General features: G+C 34.0%; 1 protein-coding gene across 2 annotated transcripts; it reads right to left on the minus strand.

The window, feature by feature from the left end:
- Positions 1-8,272: 8,272 nt before the first annotated feature.
- Positions 8,273-15,123, minus strand: LOC123674863 (integral membrane protein GPR155). 2 transcript variants are annotated; one of them, XM_045609979.1, is made up of 13 exons: positions 14,966-15,123; positions 14,699-14,864; positions 14,146-14,435; positions 13,764-14,083; positions 13,554-13,675; positions 13,239-13,404; positions 12,269-12,508; positions 11,996-12,204; positions 11,796-11,935; positions 10,838-11,099; positions 10,322-10,520; positions 9,955-10,265; positions 8,273-9,451 (listed from the first exon to the last, which is right to left on the minus strand). In XM_045609979.1, the coding sequence occupies exons 2-13, from the start codon at positions 14,788-14,790 to the stop codon at positions 9,259-9,261; spliced, it is 2,544 nt and encodes an 847-aa protein (XP_045465935.1). In that variant the 5' UTR covers positions 14,791-14,864; positions 14,966-15,123; the 3' UTR covers positions 8,273-9,258. The 2 variants fall into 2 exon arrangements, with proteins under 2 accessions (XP_045465935.1, XP_045465936.1); XM_045609980.1 differs by having other exon boundaries at positions 14,699-14,859; positions 14,966-15,105.
- Between the last annotated feature and the right edge of the window lie 483 nt (positions 15,124-15,606).

Genomic DNA, 15,606 nt, shown 5'->3' on the forward strand with positions numbered 1-15,606 from the left:
GAAAATATCGATTAATAATGTAAGGGGTGATTTAATATCGAAATATATTTTCCTATATACAGGGTGTTCGATTACAAAAATTCAAAAATGGAATGACAAGCTCAAATAATGATGAGTTTCTTCGTCAGATCATTTATACCTTAAAAGCACCATTTACAAGAAAATGGCAAAAAACTGAAAATATGGAGTTTTTTTAAGTTGGTAATTAATGAAGAAACCAATTACGCTGCCGATACAAATTATATTTTTTCAAGCAGACATATTGGCTATTTCTATCCAGAAAAAAAAATCAACTCTTTCAGGCAAGCAGTATTTTTTTCCGATTTGAAGACTGCTCTCCCGAAATATCGATAGCTGAGACATATCTACCGATATTTCAATTTCATAGATCTTATGTCGACTATAGGTGCTTTCCAGCCAACGTCAGGAGCTCCTCGGTGCAGCTCCGAAGCGCACTTGTAGTATTCCAGTAAACAGGGCGTCGAGCCCTCGCGTTACCTTCCCCTTTCCCCTGAAGCACCCCCCGCTTTTGCGGGGCTTCGAGCCTTGATAGGTGTGAGAGAGAAAGAAGACCGTTACTTCGCATAAAGTACGAGACAGCTGTAGAACGCTGGTTTAGGTGCTTTCCAGCCAACGTCAGGAGCTCCTCGGTACAGCTCCGAAGCGCACTTGTAGTATTCCAGTAAACAGGGCGTCGAGCCCTCGCGTTACCTTCCCCTTTCCCCTGAAGCACCCCCCGCATTTGCGGGGCTTCGAGCCCTGACAGGTGTGAGAGAGAAAGAAGACCGTTACTTCGCATAAAGTACGAGACAGCTGTAGAACGCTGGTTTGTTTACGTTGAATTTGACAGTTTCGTTTTGGCGCGTTCCACTCATAGCAAGGGCTCGAAGCTCTAGTGCGCCGAGCCCCGGGGTGACACGCACCTGACTGGAAAGCAGCTTTTGTTTACGTTGAATTTGACAGTTTCGTTTTGGCGCGTTCCACTCATAGCAAGCCTTGCTATGAGTGGAACCCGCTTCAAAACCGGGTGGCAAGTGCCGAGCCGATGATTGATTTGCGAAATGGATGTTTTTTATTACTACCATAATTATGTTCCTTTAAGGACAGTCCACACCGAAACCCATCTACCTAGGCTCGAATAACGAACATTCTATGGATCTTTGGGTCCTAAAAATCCTCAGATTGAATGAACTGAATGTGAAAGTTTGGCTCATTCGGATCGGTTCGAACGAACGAATCATTTTCAGAGAGACGACCTGATCGAACCATTCGTTCTGAAGACCCGGGTCTTTTGATTCGTTCGTTCGTGAACGACACATGCCTATAGCAAGGGCTCGAAGCTCTAGTGCGCCGAGCCCCGGGGTGACACGCACCTGACTGGAAAGCAGCTATTGAATCTTTCACCGAAAAATGAAATATGTTTTGTTATTAGATGCATAGACAAGAGATTAGATGAACACATCGCGATCAGAATTCGAGGGCAGCATTTCAAAGTTGATTAACAAAAATCACATTGTAGAAATTCAAGATAGGAATACCATCAAATTTAATTAACATCAAAAAGGAACCGCATTATGTATTATACTCATAAATATCCAGACTGACGCTTAACAACACGTGCACTCATCAGGGCTTATCGGCGTTCCCTCCGCCTTCGAAAAAAAAATACAATCGAAAAATACGATTGTGAAAAAAAACGAATATAGTACGTACGTAACACCACAAATTGGGCTCATAAATTTCATTTTGGCCTGTTCCTGAGTGTTTAGAATCCCATATTTATACGGGAAACTACTGAACGTATTTTCATGAAATTCAGCACTGATAAGTATTTCACGATGCTGATGAAATCTAAAATATTTTCAAGGCATGAGCACCTCCGGTTTTTCCGGAAATGACGTCAATTTCCGTTTTTCAAATTAGAACACCATTTTTTATTGCAGAAATAGATTATTTAGAAAATTTCCAGTTTTTTTGATGTAACATTTTTCAGTTTTGGTTGGAAAATTCTCTCTGAGCGGGAAAATTCGAAAAAAAAATCGAAAATAGAGCTCCGCTGAAACAAGAATAACTTCGAGGTTTTTGGATGGAAAATTTTCATTTTTAGGATTTTTCAAGATGTAAGATTGATGTATCCACTTTAAAAATCGAAATCGCGATTCATGATACAGGGGGTGAAAAAATCGCTTTCAAAGTTAGGGATGACAAAATCGTGAAAAATCAATTTTTTCAAATTAGAACCCCATTTTTTTATGGTAGATATTGAATCTACGTTGAAAAATAATGTGAGTGTATGCATCACACCCTTGCCCTAAAGTGGATATTTTCTGAGTTATTCACAAAAAACTGTTTTTCGTCTTGAATTTTCAGCTATTTCTTTTCCCTTCACGCCAAAAAGATGAAATTTTCAGGAACTGTTACTTAAACCATGTTTTAGATTTTACTACCCTAATATGCAAGAGAAAAAAGTTACAGGTTGTTCCTAAATAGATGGCGAATTTTGATTCGAATTTGTATCGGAAACCTCTTTATTTCAACTAATCGGCCATCGGTTTTCTCTCCAGTGATAAATAAATAATTCCTTATGAACCATATGCAAAAACTTACCATGTTTTACATTCTTTTTTTTTAATGACAGATATCATTAATTACATCTACCAAATTCCTCTTTATTCAGTAGCATTTTGTGTTTACTATTAATTTGGTGATAATTCGTATTAAGTTATAAAATCGATCACTATGCCTAATTTTACCAATGAAGATTATTTAAATCTCATTCTACTTCATGGAGAATGTAATAAAGTTGTAGATAGAACGATTCGACTGTTCACTGAGAGGTTTCCTGACCGACCCAGACCAACGAGAGATACCATTAACAGAACCATGACAAACTTGAGAAATGTCGGATCTTTCGTTAAGAAAACTATACAGAGAGAAAAAAGTGTAGTAGAAGATGAGAACAACGAAATTACAGTTCTTGCATATTTTCGTGTGAATCCTCAAAATTCTCTCAAAGATGCCGAGATTGATCTGGAATTATCTCAATCGAGTGTTTGGAGAATATTAAAAAAACATAAAATGCACCCATATAAATTCAATAGGGTACAGCATTTGAAGTAAACTAATTTCGTCAGGAGAACAGAGTTTTGCGAAGCTATGATGATTCGATTTCAAGAGAATGAAAACTTTTTGGACTGTAGATATAATTTGGACAGATGAATCTGAATTCACAAAGAATGGTTCTTTCAATAGGCATAACAGTCATTATTGGGATGAAGAGAACAACCACCACTTCAGACAATGGAACTTTCAAGAGACCTGGAGTTTCAATGTTTTTTGCGCCATCAAAAATAATGAAATTCTCGATGTTCACATTTATGATGGGACTTTAACTGGTAAGATAGAACACTACACATGTTTGCATTATTTAAAGAATGTTCTCCCTTAGGAGATAGATATTCTGACATATTGACTCAAATAATTGAGCCGCTAGTACAGAACCATAATGACTTATGGTATCAACAAGATGGCGCGCCTCCACACAATTCACTCAATGTGTCAAATATCCTCTACAGGCTATTTGAAGATCGATGGTTGGCGAACAATGGTCCACATCTTTGGCCACCACGTTCTCCCGATTTAACTCCTTTAGACTATTATGTTTGGGGTAGGATAAAAAATATTGTCTACTCAACTCCACTGACTGATAAAGAGGACTGCATAGAACGAGTCAGAAATGCGTTCAGGTTTGTTTAGATTTTTAGATTCATAGTTTTGAAACTCAATTTGGTTTTTAAACACTTTTGCAGATCTCTTCCTCCCGATGAAATAAGAAGAGCAACGCACGAAGCATTCCTGAGACGTATAAATAAATGTCTAGAAATTAACGGTCAAAACTTTGAGCATCTTCTCTAGTTATAACTGCGAGAGTTTGCCATGGTTCTCCTAATAGTAACTTGAAGTCGGTTTCAAGAAGGGGTGAAAAATCTACAGCATGGTTCAAATAACAGTTCCTGAAAATTTCATCTTTTTGGCGTGAATGGAAAAGAAATAGCTGAAAATTCAAGACGAAAAACAGTTTTTTGTGAATAACTCAGAAAATATCCATTTTAGGGCAAGGGTGTGATGCATACACTCACATTATTTTTCAACGTAGATTCAATATCTACCATAAAAAAATGGGGTTCTAATTTGAAAAAATTGATTTTTCACGATTTTGTCATCCCTAACTTTGAAAGCGATTTTTTCACCCCCTGTATCATGAATCGCGATTTCGATTTTTAAAGTGGATACATCAATCTTACATCTTGAAAAATCGAATCGTTCTATCTACAACTTTATTACATTCTCCATGAAGTAGAATGAGATTTAAATAATCTTCATTGGTAAAATTAGGCATAGTGATCGATTTTATAACTTAATACGAATTATCACCAAATTAATAGTAAACACAAAATGCTACTGAATAAAGAGGAATTTGGTAGATGTAATTAATGATATCTATCATTAAAAAAAAAAAATGTAAAACATGGTAAGTTTTTGCATATGGTTCATAAGGAATTATTTATTTATCACTGGAGAGAAAACCGATGGCCGATTAGTTGAAATAAAGAGGTTTCCGATACAAATTCGAATCAAAATTCGCCATCTATTTAGGAACAACCTGTAACTTTTTTCTCTTGCATATTAGGGTAGTAAAATCTAAAACATGGTTTGAGTAACAGTTCCTGAAAATTTCATCTTTTTGGCGTGAAGGGAAAAGAAATAGCTGAAAATTCAAGACGAAAAACAGTTTTTTGTGAATAACTCAGAAAATATCCACTTTAGGGCAAGGGTGTGATGCATACACTCACATTATTTTTCAACGTAGATTCAATATCTGCCATAAAAAAATGGGGTTCTAATTTGAAAGAATTGATTTTTCACGATTTTGTCATCCCTAACTTTGAAAGCGATTTTTTCACCCCCTGTATCATGAATCGCGATTTCGATTTTTAAAGTGGATACATCAATCTTACATCTTGAAAAATCCCAAAAATGAAAATTTTCCATCCAAAAACCTCGAAGATATTCTTGTTTCAGCGGAGCTCTATTTTCGATTTTTTTTTCGAATTTTCCCGCTCAGAGAGAATTTTCCAACCAAAACTGAAAAATGTTACATCAACATAACTTGAAATTTTCTAAGGAATCTATTTCTGCAATAAAAAAATGGTGTTCTAATTTGAAAAACGGAAGTTGACGTCATTTCCGGAAAAACCGGAGGTGCTCATGCCTTGAAAATATTTTAGATTTCATCAGCATCGTGAAATACTTATAAGTGCTGAATTTCATGAAAATACGTTCAGTAGTTTCCCGTATAAATATGGGTGAGGTTCCTCGTGAAAGACCCTGTATAGTCCAGAAGAATGGTGGAAGTTTCGCAGATAATCTAAAAAGCCAATGAGGCCCTAATTATAAAAAATGGGGGTTTGGACCATATCGAGGACATCTACCGCAAGTTAGGAGAGAATTGAAAAAGGAACCTACGGAAGCTATCGGTTTCGCTTGAAAGGAGTGCTATACAATCTAATTCAACTTGTAGCCTCTTACCTGCATTCTTGTAAGTTGCCAGTTGACGGAGTACTGTCTTCAGAGAGATCTCTTTCAACCGAAGTCCCGTAAACAGCTTTTCTGCTGTCACCGTTATTGTTTACATTATATGTATCCGCCATGCCGAAAACGGACAAAACCTCCAGGGCACTTTAGGATGACAATACCGACATTCTTGCTATTTCGAGGTTTCTCAAAATGGCAACGAAGTACCTACAAGAAGCCATCTCTTGACCAATCATGGTTCGCTCGTTGGAGAATCGAATTAAACCCTGAAAAGAGCTAGGCTGTCCTCTTCAGCCGAAAAATTAAAGAAAAATGTTCGGTAGAAGGATCATCAATGAGGCCAAGTATTTGGAAGTGATTCTTGATAAGAAGCTCAGTTGGAAACAACACGTCACATCAGCGGTGACGGAGGGAAAGACAACAGTGTCGTCATTGGCTGCTTTCAGCGGACACAACAGTTGGAAGAATTTTCGCTGATCGAATAAGATTAGTTAGATTGTTAGAGCATGCTCAATATGTTTAGTGAACGGACGGATTTTTCTGAGCTACTTTGCAACTTATGCAAGCTCACAACACGTTGTGAAAACTGTCCAAGCAGAGATATTTTCTAAGATTCATAGCTATGCAACTCAATATTTTCTAACCTATAATGTGTGGGCGCACAGATATCAGAATTGCAACTGCTCTTTACGCTGAACGAATCCATTGCAACAGCTACTTTTTAAAAGCAGCTAAATGCCTCTCCAAAAAGATTCTTATCTACTAGTACACCATTAGTCCGGTTATGACTTACGCATACTAAGATTTGGGATACGCCTCAAAGATCCATCTGCAGAGACTTCAAGTGGTGCAGAATACGATCCTGAAACAAGCCTTAAATGCACCATAGTTTGTTAGCAACATACGGACACATGAAGACCTGCAAATACAATTTCTAGACGACCATTCAATGGAACTAAGTGTGAAGTCTTTCAATAAAGCGAAAAATAACGCAGGAAGACTTGCGACTACAATGAAAAAGCAAACGGTGCGAACGGTGTGATCTTCCGGATGGTTAGGGAGCTTTTACGATGTGAGGACGGTGTGACATACCGAACTCAATATAAGAAATTAAGAAGACTTAATGCCCATGGTCATGAACCATGCGACGGCGGGCCATTGGTCCATTTGATCATAATATCACAGACTAAAAGTGTTTGATAATATAATATCATATTTGTTTGTTTGTTTTTCCTTTATATGTGCTAGGCTACTTTGGCCATCTACACAGCGAACATTTCATTATCTATAAGACTCTATCAAATTCATTAACCACCACCACACATGCACAACATCCATGACATAGCCAGGATTCGAACCCGGTACCTTCGGCACCACAGTCGACAATATAATATTAATATCACAGATTACTAGTTAGTCTGTGTTAATATAATATGTCTATGGTCCATGGTAATTAGCTATAAAAGAAAAATAAGGTTAGGTTCCGAGTTTAATGAAAATACGAAGTAAATATAGTTCATTAATCATTATTAAACAAGGTGAAGAAATCATAAACATAAACTCTAGAGATATTTTAAGGACCTATGCCTTACTTGGTGCCATCTCAGGGTCTGTTCTATTATTGGCCAGTATAACATTATAATTAAATAACTTATTCCTAAGATATTACCATAACTTATACATCTACTCTTCAAGCGGCAGATTTTAATAATGAGTTCAGTAAATAGATTCGACCTTCTAGCTACTTGCCTTAGAATAGCTGAAGTAGAGGATTATATCGAAGTTTTTGAGAAAAACGGAATTGATTCCTTTAATCTGAAGCTTTTAAATCGTGATGATCTTGTAGCATTAGGAATAACTGATGAATCCATGCAAGAGATATTTCTAGATAAAATATCCACACTTCAAATTCCATCGGAAGAAATTAAAGGCAAACTAATAGATCAAGAGTACGTTCAACTTGTAGTTTACTCTATATCCAGCCAATTACAAAGACATTTGGCTAGTTTATCATGTGCTGTACTGAGAAAAGACATTGTAATAAACGATGTAAGCCTAATACCTTCTCTGACATGTTTAGAAAAAAGCCTTATGTCCCTTCAGAAGGAATGTGAAAGATTTCGGAGTTTGTTAAAAAAACCAAAAAAAAAATCAAAAAAATTCTTTTTCAGTGGAGCTGTAGTTGGGGCTCTTGTGATTGGTTTTTTTGTTCTTTACAAGTTTGCTTGTACTAAATAGTAGTCAATTTGAGTGATTAGGTAACTTTGTTACAGTATATGTTCAAATTATGGTTTCTTTTTCTGTTAATTGCACAATAGGGGACTTAGTATTAGATTGAGTTTCATTATTGTTTACTCTTATTTGCATGATTTCAAGTAATCAAATTGAATTTTTTTTTCAAAATGTTTAATCATATACTAATTCCTTGTCAATACCTGTTACATTTATAATTATATTTATTCAATTAAAATTAGCTTTAAACATGTAGAAATTTGTAGACTTAGGACTCATAACCAAGTAACATCCTAATTGAGGGCATTATCACACCTTTCTATTTGGTTAATAGTTGACAGTACACTTCCTGACATGAAATCTGATCTCACAAGTTGATGAACTTTTGATGAAACAAATAATAGGAAAAAAACATATTGTAGGTTTTCAAGAAGATACCATTCCAAACTATTTACATGCCTTTATTCACAACTCGCTCTGTATCACAAAAAAATTCTATCACAGAATTATTCATTTGAATATATGAATGTAAAACAAATTAGTAACATTGAAATAAATACTAATTAAATAAAAACCGAAACATAACAATAAACATTTTTTACAAGTAAATTCAATATTTTGTATTTCAAATAAATTTTTATGAAAAAAGGAAAAGTGAGTTATTTGATGAGTGAAAGAATGAAGTTAGTTCCTCTTATTCCTAGTGAGCAATTCGAGAAAGTACTAAGAAAAGTTTTATCTTATAAAACAAATTTTCACTAAAAAGGAAACAAACCAATATACTAAATTCATTAAAAATGAGAATATATTGGTCATCAGTTTATCCCAAGCAATCTTTGGTATCTTTATTAGAGATTAAACAGTTGGAACATCGAAAAATCTACATACAGCAAAAGCTTTATAACAAAAAATACCCATCTTTCAAATCAATACTTCCAATTTTTATCACTGCTCATAAAGACTACAGTTGAATAAAAACAAAATAGTTGCATCGTTAAAAAATATTCACTTTACAATGGCAGAGAGCCTACTAAGAATGATTCTCATAACAACATCTATCCTATTATTAATAATCACTATCATGATTAAAGGTTCATAATATTATCAAAGCATAGCAATGAGAATTGCAAGAAAAAAATTGTGCTATATTTATCCATATTATATGAATCAGAAATAATAGTAATTGTACTTCAGCTTATGTTTTTTTTTTCTTTTGGCCTTAATTTTATATACCTATATTTGCATAAGATTCAGACAAAGGTCAAGTTTGGCTTGTCTTCATCAGTCAGTTCCATAAAAATAACAACAGAGTAAAATTTGAGATATAAAAATCCAACTTGATAAAAAATTCAATACAATAATGCCATCTTAGGTTAACATACTTCTCTGATCTCACAGCTCTTCAATTTAATCACGTGATATTAATAACATTCAAACAAAAGTGTATAGTAAATTCCTGTCATAGAAGTGGTACACGCTATTAATATGCCTAAGTACCCTTCCTTCCACTAGGTGTCTTGCATAGTTGACCGCCTCACCTCTATCTCTAGCCAAACCAATATTGATCAACCAATCTACTAGAAGATGGCCAGTGAATACATCCCTGTATATTTTAATCCGCCATCTGAAATGTTAATTTATACAATTGAAGAAACAATATATTGCAATTCGAAAATTTGTTGACAAGCCCGGAAATATGATTTATCAAAAAAATGTGAGATACAAAGCAGTCGAGGCGAGTGGAAAATTTGTCTCATTCTGATCAACTATCAAGTGCATAACTAAAGTAAAGGAAATAATCACAGAAATCTTCGTTCAAATCTGAGACATAGCCACTGATATTTAAGTGTCACACAAAAAAAATTTGTATCATTTTAAACGATAATTTCAGCATGAAACGTGTTTCAGCTTGTCTTGTGCAAGAAGGTAAGTCACTGAAAACATGCTAGAATAAGTCAATTCTGAACCCATAATTATGAAACATAACAAGTAGTCAATAAAACAAAAAAAAGTAAGTCGAAGTTGACTGACAAACTGAAACCATAAAATAAATGTATGAAAAAAGGGTAAAACATTTTTGAATGCACAAGATTTCATTGAGGAGGTTATTAGTGAATATTGACTCACCTTTTATCAGAAGCAATTGCAACTTTACAATTTTGCAAATGGTGAGTAACAAACTGTTCACAGATTTGCTTAGTATCATTACTCAATTCTGACCAAGCAGGTAGATTCAAAGTATCTGCTCCATACCAAATTTGACGGCAATATTTAGCTATCCAGGGTATCGCTATCTCGCTGGTATTGAGACCAAAGATACCAAAAATTATGATACTCTGTCCTAAATTTAGAGTGGCGTCCAAGAAGGACAACTCCACATAAATTCCAGACATCTTGCTCTGCCTCATGAACAGAAACCAAACGCAAAGGGCAAGTCCCTAGAATGATAAGAATTACTAATAGAATTATTACCATAACACTCCAGAATACTCACCACAAACATGGAGCATAAGAGCAAAATCAATAAGACCATATGTCTTAAAATTTGAGGATCATGACTGATATTGAACTCTTCTTCAATCAGTTCTGAATTATCATCCATTTGTGTTTGGTATTTCTGAATTAGATCTTGACATGAATCCTTATTTCTGTTCTGACATCCAAATCCAGATGGACACATAACATAAGAAGTTCTGCAGGCATTAAGTAATTTTTTCATTTGAAATGATAAATGTATTAAATAAATAAATGTTATTAATTATTATTTGCTGGCATGGCAAGTCAGTATTTTGGGATATAATATTAATGTTTTATGAAGAATGCTGATACTCAAGCAGAGAACGACTAAGTTTTCCCCACTTCCCTTCCACAAACAGTGAAAATCGAATTAGAAGCAAGGAGATAGTACATCCACTACCTCTGCAAATCTTACATAACATGCTTATCCTTGAATTTCTAATTTATATATATACACATATTGTGACTCAATTTTATAAACTGTCTATCTTACCTAGAGGACTTCTCAAACAAATCTTCAATTTCAATGGGACTCTCTTCGCAGAGACCCTCATTGATGGTGGGAAGACCGTTACAATGATTACCTCCTTCGGAGCTAGTCCCTGCCGAAATAGCTTGGTTGTCACATAAACTTTGCTGGGTAGTATTGACGGATCCATTACCGCTGTCACGATCTGATATATCTCTTGTGACATCAGTGTAACCCAAAAATCTCTTATGGTAACGCTGATGAAGAATCAAGCAACCGCTAGAAACTAGTTAAAATGGATACCTTAATAATTTAGCTTCATAATTTAGTAGGGTAACTAATTAAATTGCAGAAACTCTTCCTCTCAAAATTTAAATTATTAATTTTATTCATTTAAAAATATTCTTTATCAATTCATGTGCTATTTCACAAGTAAATTTAAAACCAAATGAAAATTCTGAAAATTAATAATACTCCTCACGAACTATTTTTATTGCTATGACTTCAAAATCATACTAAAACTGTGAGTAATTTCCAAAAAATGTTATTAAATTATTGATTGTCATCATCTGACGATAATTAAAAATATTAAAATAAAACTTCTTTGATAAAGACATTTTGACTCATTATGATTTGCAGTCTTGCTTTCATTTATGAAAATTATAGCCTAATGTAATCAGTAAAATTTTTGTATGTTTATTGTACAGCCATGAAAATGATTTAAGAATAAAATTTAAACTAGCCGGTGTTGTTATTTTTTTCTTATAACCTGCCTTTCCTTTTGAAGAATGCAAACAAACTACCTCGGTCAAATTTCCTGATACCCAAAAAAGTTTTAAAGAAAACGCTAAAAAACCAATACTTGGGATCTATGTTCTAGGGATCGTAATTCTCAAAGAACGCATTTTTAAAAATAATACCATTGCACTTCATCTTGGATATCTCGAGCAGGTCTATAAATACTGCGTATCAATGAACTCACCAATAAAACACAACACAAGCAAAGTGACGGATACTATAGCTTCAAACCTCCCATAAACAAAATTGGGGTTAGATTTATCGAATGAAATTTCTGGATATTTGTTGAGAGCCACCATGATCCCAGCTAATATAACAGGAATTCTGAAATATATAATGATTTCATAAAATAACTATTCTCATTCATAAATCAAATCAACCTACCCAAAACCGATGAATATAAAAAGAGGAATAAGTTTCACTACGAAACAAAGACTTCTACATTGTAAGAAGAGTAAGGTTATTGCCAAAATACTTGTCCATAACCTAGTGCTGTAAACACCTACTATAAATAGGGCAAAAACTGAATATCCTGGCCAACCATCTGTAACCTTGAGAATATTCCATAATAATGCACCCAAACAACTTATGAGCTGAAAAATAAAAAACAACAATGTCATTAATTTCACAATAATATAGAAAACTAATGTACTCTACCTGAGATATAAGTAGAAAAGCAGTGATCTTGTGTGGTATCTTACTCATCTTTCTAGTTAGAGCAAATACCACAAGTACCCAAGTACAGGCAACAATTCCTATAATACTAATATCCAAAGTGAAGGAATCTAATTGTTTTATATAATCAGATGGATCGTTACTCGTAACTGTTATCATCTTAGCTGAGATGAACATAAGAGGAGCACTAAGGAAAGTACAAGCAACCATGGAACTTGCAATCTGAAATAAAATAAATAACAATAAAAAAATGTATATTTTCAAATTAGAATGTTTTCGGCTACAGAGCCAGGATTTCACCTGACATTTAATTCACTTCAGTAGGCTAGTTAACGCACCACAATTTTGAGTTAGTTGCCGCATAGCACAATGAACATTTCTGAAGTCAGTAGACTCAAACCCATAAGTCAAAAATTACTGAAATTTTTATCAATGCCAAAGTTCATTATTTTTTTAACTCAATTGACTTCAGCACATGGCGCTCTACTCTAAGTATTTTCTAGAAAATGTGAGTAGAGTTATGTTAAAGTTTGTGCCGATAAATTGAAATTACATTTTATAGAAAAAATGCCTAACAAAGTGTGTATCAGCATATTTTTGACTTAAGAGCTTTAGTCTGCTGACCTAAGACCTATTTCCTTGTTCTATTGATAAAAGATCCGTTATGTTATTTAATTTTTATCTTTTTACTACTTTAGTAGTTCCTAAGTGATTTTACTTTTGGCATTCTTTACGATCTTCCTCAGTTCCCCCGTCATCGTATTGTTATATAGTGTCTAGATATTATGTTTTTGTCTGTCTGGAATTGAGTTTAATTCTAGGTGATCCTCGTAAACAAAATGTCAATTGAAAAATGGCTTAAAAGTTATCTTGGATAGCTTTAAACTCCTAATGTGGATATCTAATCTGGTCATAGAAGTCTTCAGCAGTAATAATAATTAGCTTCACTTACAAGATCAATATCCAAAGCATACTGAGTTGCAAAAACAAATACAGCTGGAGCAGAAGGGAATGTGCCATAGAGAAATCCAAAAGTACTTAAATCTACTGTTTCTGAAGTGTTGTAACCTGCATTTAAAATGCTGACAACTTCTCTTGTTACCAATGGCATTGCCAATCTGAAAAATTGTTTCAATAGATGTGAAATAAAGAAATTGTTATTCAGGTTTTCTTTTATAATTCGTATGATTTCTATACAATTATACAAATTTTCTAAAAATAATAATGATTTATTGGCTTTTTCATAAACAACAAAAACAATACTTACAATTTTACCATGATCAAAATTCCAGGTACAACAAGAGTAGCACCCCTCAAAGTATGAACTTTTCCTACCATTCTTACACCTAATAAGAATAAAGCACTAGCAGCAAAAGCAGAGCCCAATGTCTACAAATTTGAAAGAAAAAACATTAGATAATTTCAAACAAAATCAAATTATGAGAGCAGTAATGTTTTCTATAACTCTATAACTCACATCTAAAATATTGGCGATATATAAGGGTACATTGTTCTTCATTGTAACATTTCCAAGAACCCCTAATAAGGTCATGAACACAATTGGATTCAAAAAAATATTCTTCACAACAGCTGCAATCATCTTGAATTTTTCACTATTAGTGGAATTTTCAGAAACTTCTCCATAACTTAACAATGGCTGCCTTGATTGTGCCTGTCTTTTCTGACTGATTTCCATCAAGATAAAGGCAATAGGATTCAATATGGCCAAATTGATTGGAGCTACCAAATACAGGTATGATACATAATCCGGATGGGTGCTTTTGTAAACTGCTTCAACTACATGAAAGAAAATGAATGTTAGCTATGTATATTCAAATATTTTTAACCGTCAAACTCACCCAAGGGATATCCAATAGCAAAATCATTACTTTGAGTACAGAAAATAGCGAAAATTCCTGCTCTCCCAAGATTTAAAGGTCTTAATACTAACAGAGTAATAGCTAGAACAGTGAAAAACACAATACTTTTCGATACAAATATCGAAAGAAGAAAAGTCCAATTTACAGAACTGAGATCTAACTTGACTAGGGACATAAAGATCAAACTTGGCAAGGAGAATGTTCCAATGAACATATTCATGCCTTTCACTTCAGTCTCAGAGACCCAATTCATTCTGCCTGCAAAGTACCTATAAATAAATTTTTTAGTTTTAATTAGTAACCAATGACCAATATATTTAGTGTCAAAATTGAGAATATATAAAAATTGTTTTGTTCAAGCTCCAATTTTTCAATAGTTGAACTGAGTGCTAACTGTTCGAAATGGACAAAAAAGAACTGAATTTGAGGTTGCTGATTCTTCTCTTTATGGTTAAGATGATTGCTTTAACCAAAATTTTTTGTCGGTCAAATGCTTCTTTATTAATATTATTAATTGTAAATAAATAATTACCCGCATAGAATGACTGCAAAACATTGTGTTAGGGCAGGGTATAAATTGTCTACCGCTGGTCCAGACGAGCCAACATCTATAGTATCTTCCATTTCGAATCCTGATGTTCACTAATACCCTGAATTGGTCCAGATATCTGGATTCTGCTTTCTTAATTCCACCTACACTTTATTCGAAAAAATCAATAAATTCATAAAGGTAACCAGATTCTTGGAAATAATATGGAAGTGCAGAATGCTGATAGAATACAATTTACAGTTCAGTTACCTCTGATACCTCGCCGTTTAGATTTGGCTTATCAGTTTTTGCGATTAATATATGACAAAAATGCTTAATTAACATTATTATTTTTTGCTCCAGTTTGTAACAATAAGCAAGTCTATGGTCGCAATGTCACCAGTTGTCAAGGCTCCTCATCACCTGACTTGGGATTGCGTTCGAAAAATCGAGAATATAAAAATGAAACAAGCATTGATCAGGTATCTGGTATATTTACTAGAGACGGTTGCTAAATAGTTTCTGGGTGGGATGATGTTTGAGACAAATATCACTTTTTGCACATTTTTGACTTTCTATATAGCTTTTACTATTATTCCTCATCTCATCTGGATCTTTTTGGAAAAAAATTGATATAGGTACCTACCTATACCTAAATGAAGGTATCAACGTAAAATCTATTGAATGTGATGAATAATTGAAATTTTAATGACGTTATATGACTTAATGTTCGGGAATTTTGAGATTTTTGCATTCGTCATCGGTAAACACTTAGGTACCTGTTGTTTTCGGTTTTTTGTTTCCTCAAAAAATTTTAATAGTGCAGTTATCGGAGAACTGAACTGCGTTATTAGCTTCGAAAAATTGTCTGTGCTGTGTTTTACAATTTCATGTGTTTCATTCAAATTGCA

Source organism: Harmonia axyridis, chromosome 3, assembly GCF_914767665.1.
Source record: "Harmonia axyridis chromosome 3, icHarAxyr1.1, whole genome shotgun sequence".
Classification (NCBI taxonomy): domain Eukaryota; kingdom Metazoa; phylum Arthropoda; class Insecta; order Coleoptera; family Coccinellidae; genus Harmonia; species Harmonia axyridis.

Excerpts from the sequence above, each read along its gene's own strand:
- LOC123674863 (XM_045609979.1), bottom strand. The coding sequence starts at position 14,790 with ATGGAAGATACTATAGATGTTGGCTCGTCTGGACCAGCGGTAGACAAT. Across the intron at positions 13,676-13,763 it reads ATATCGCCAATATTTTAGAT|ACATTGGGCTCTGCTTTTGC; the intron begins GTGAGTTATAGA and ends TCAAATTTGTAG. Across the intron at positions 10,521-10,837 it reads TTGTTTGAGAAGTCCTCTAG|AACTTCTTATGTTATGTGTC; the intron begins GTAAGATAGACA and ends TAATGCCTGCAG.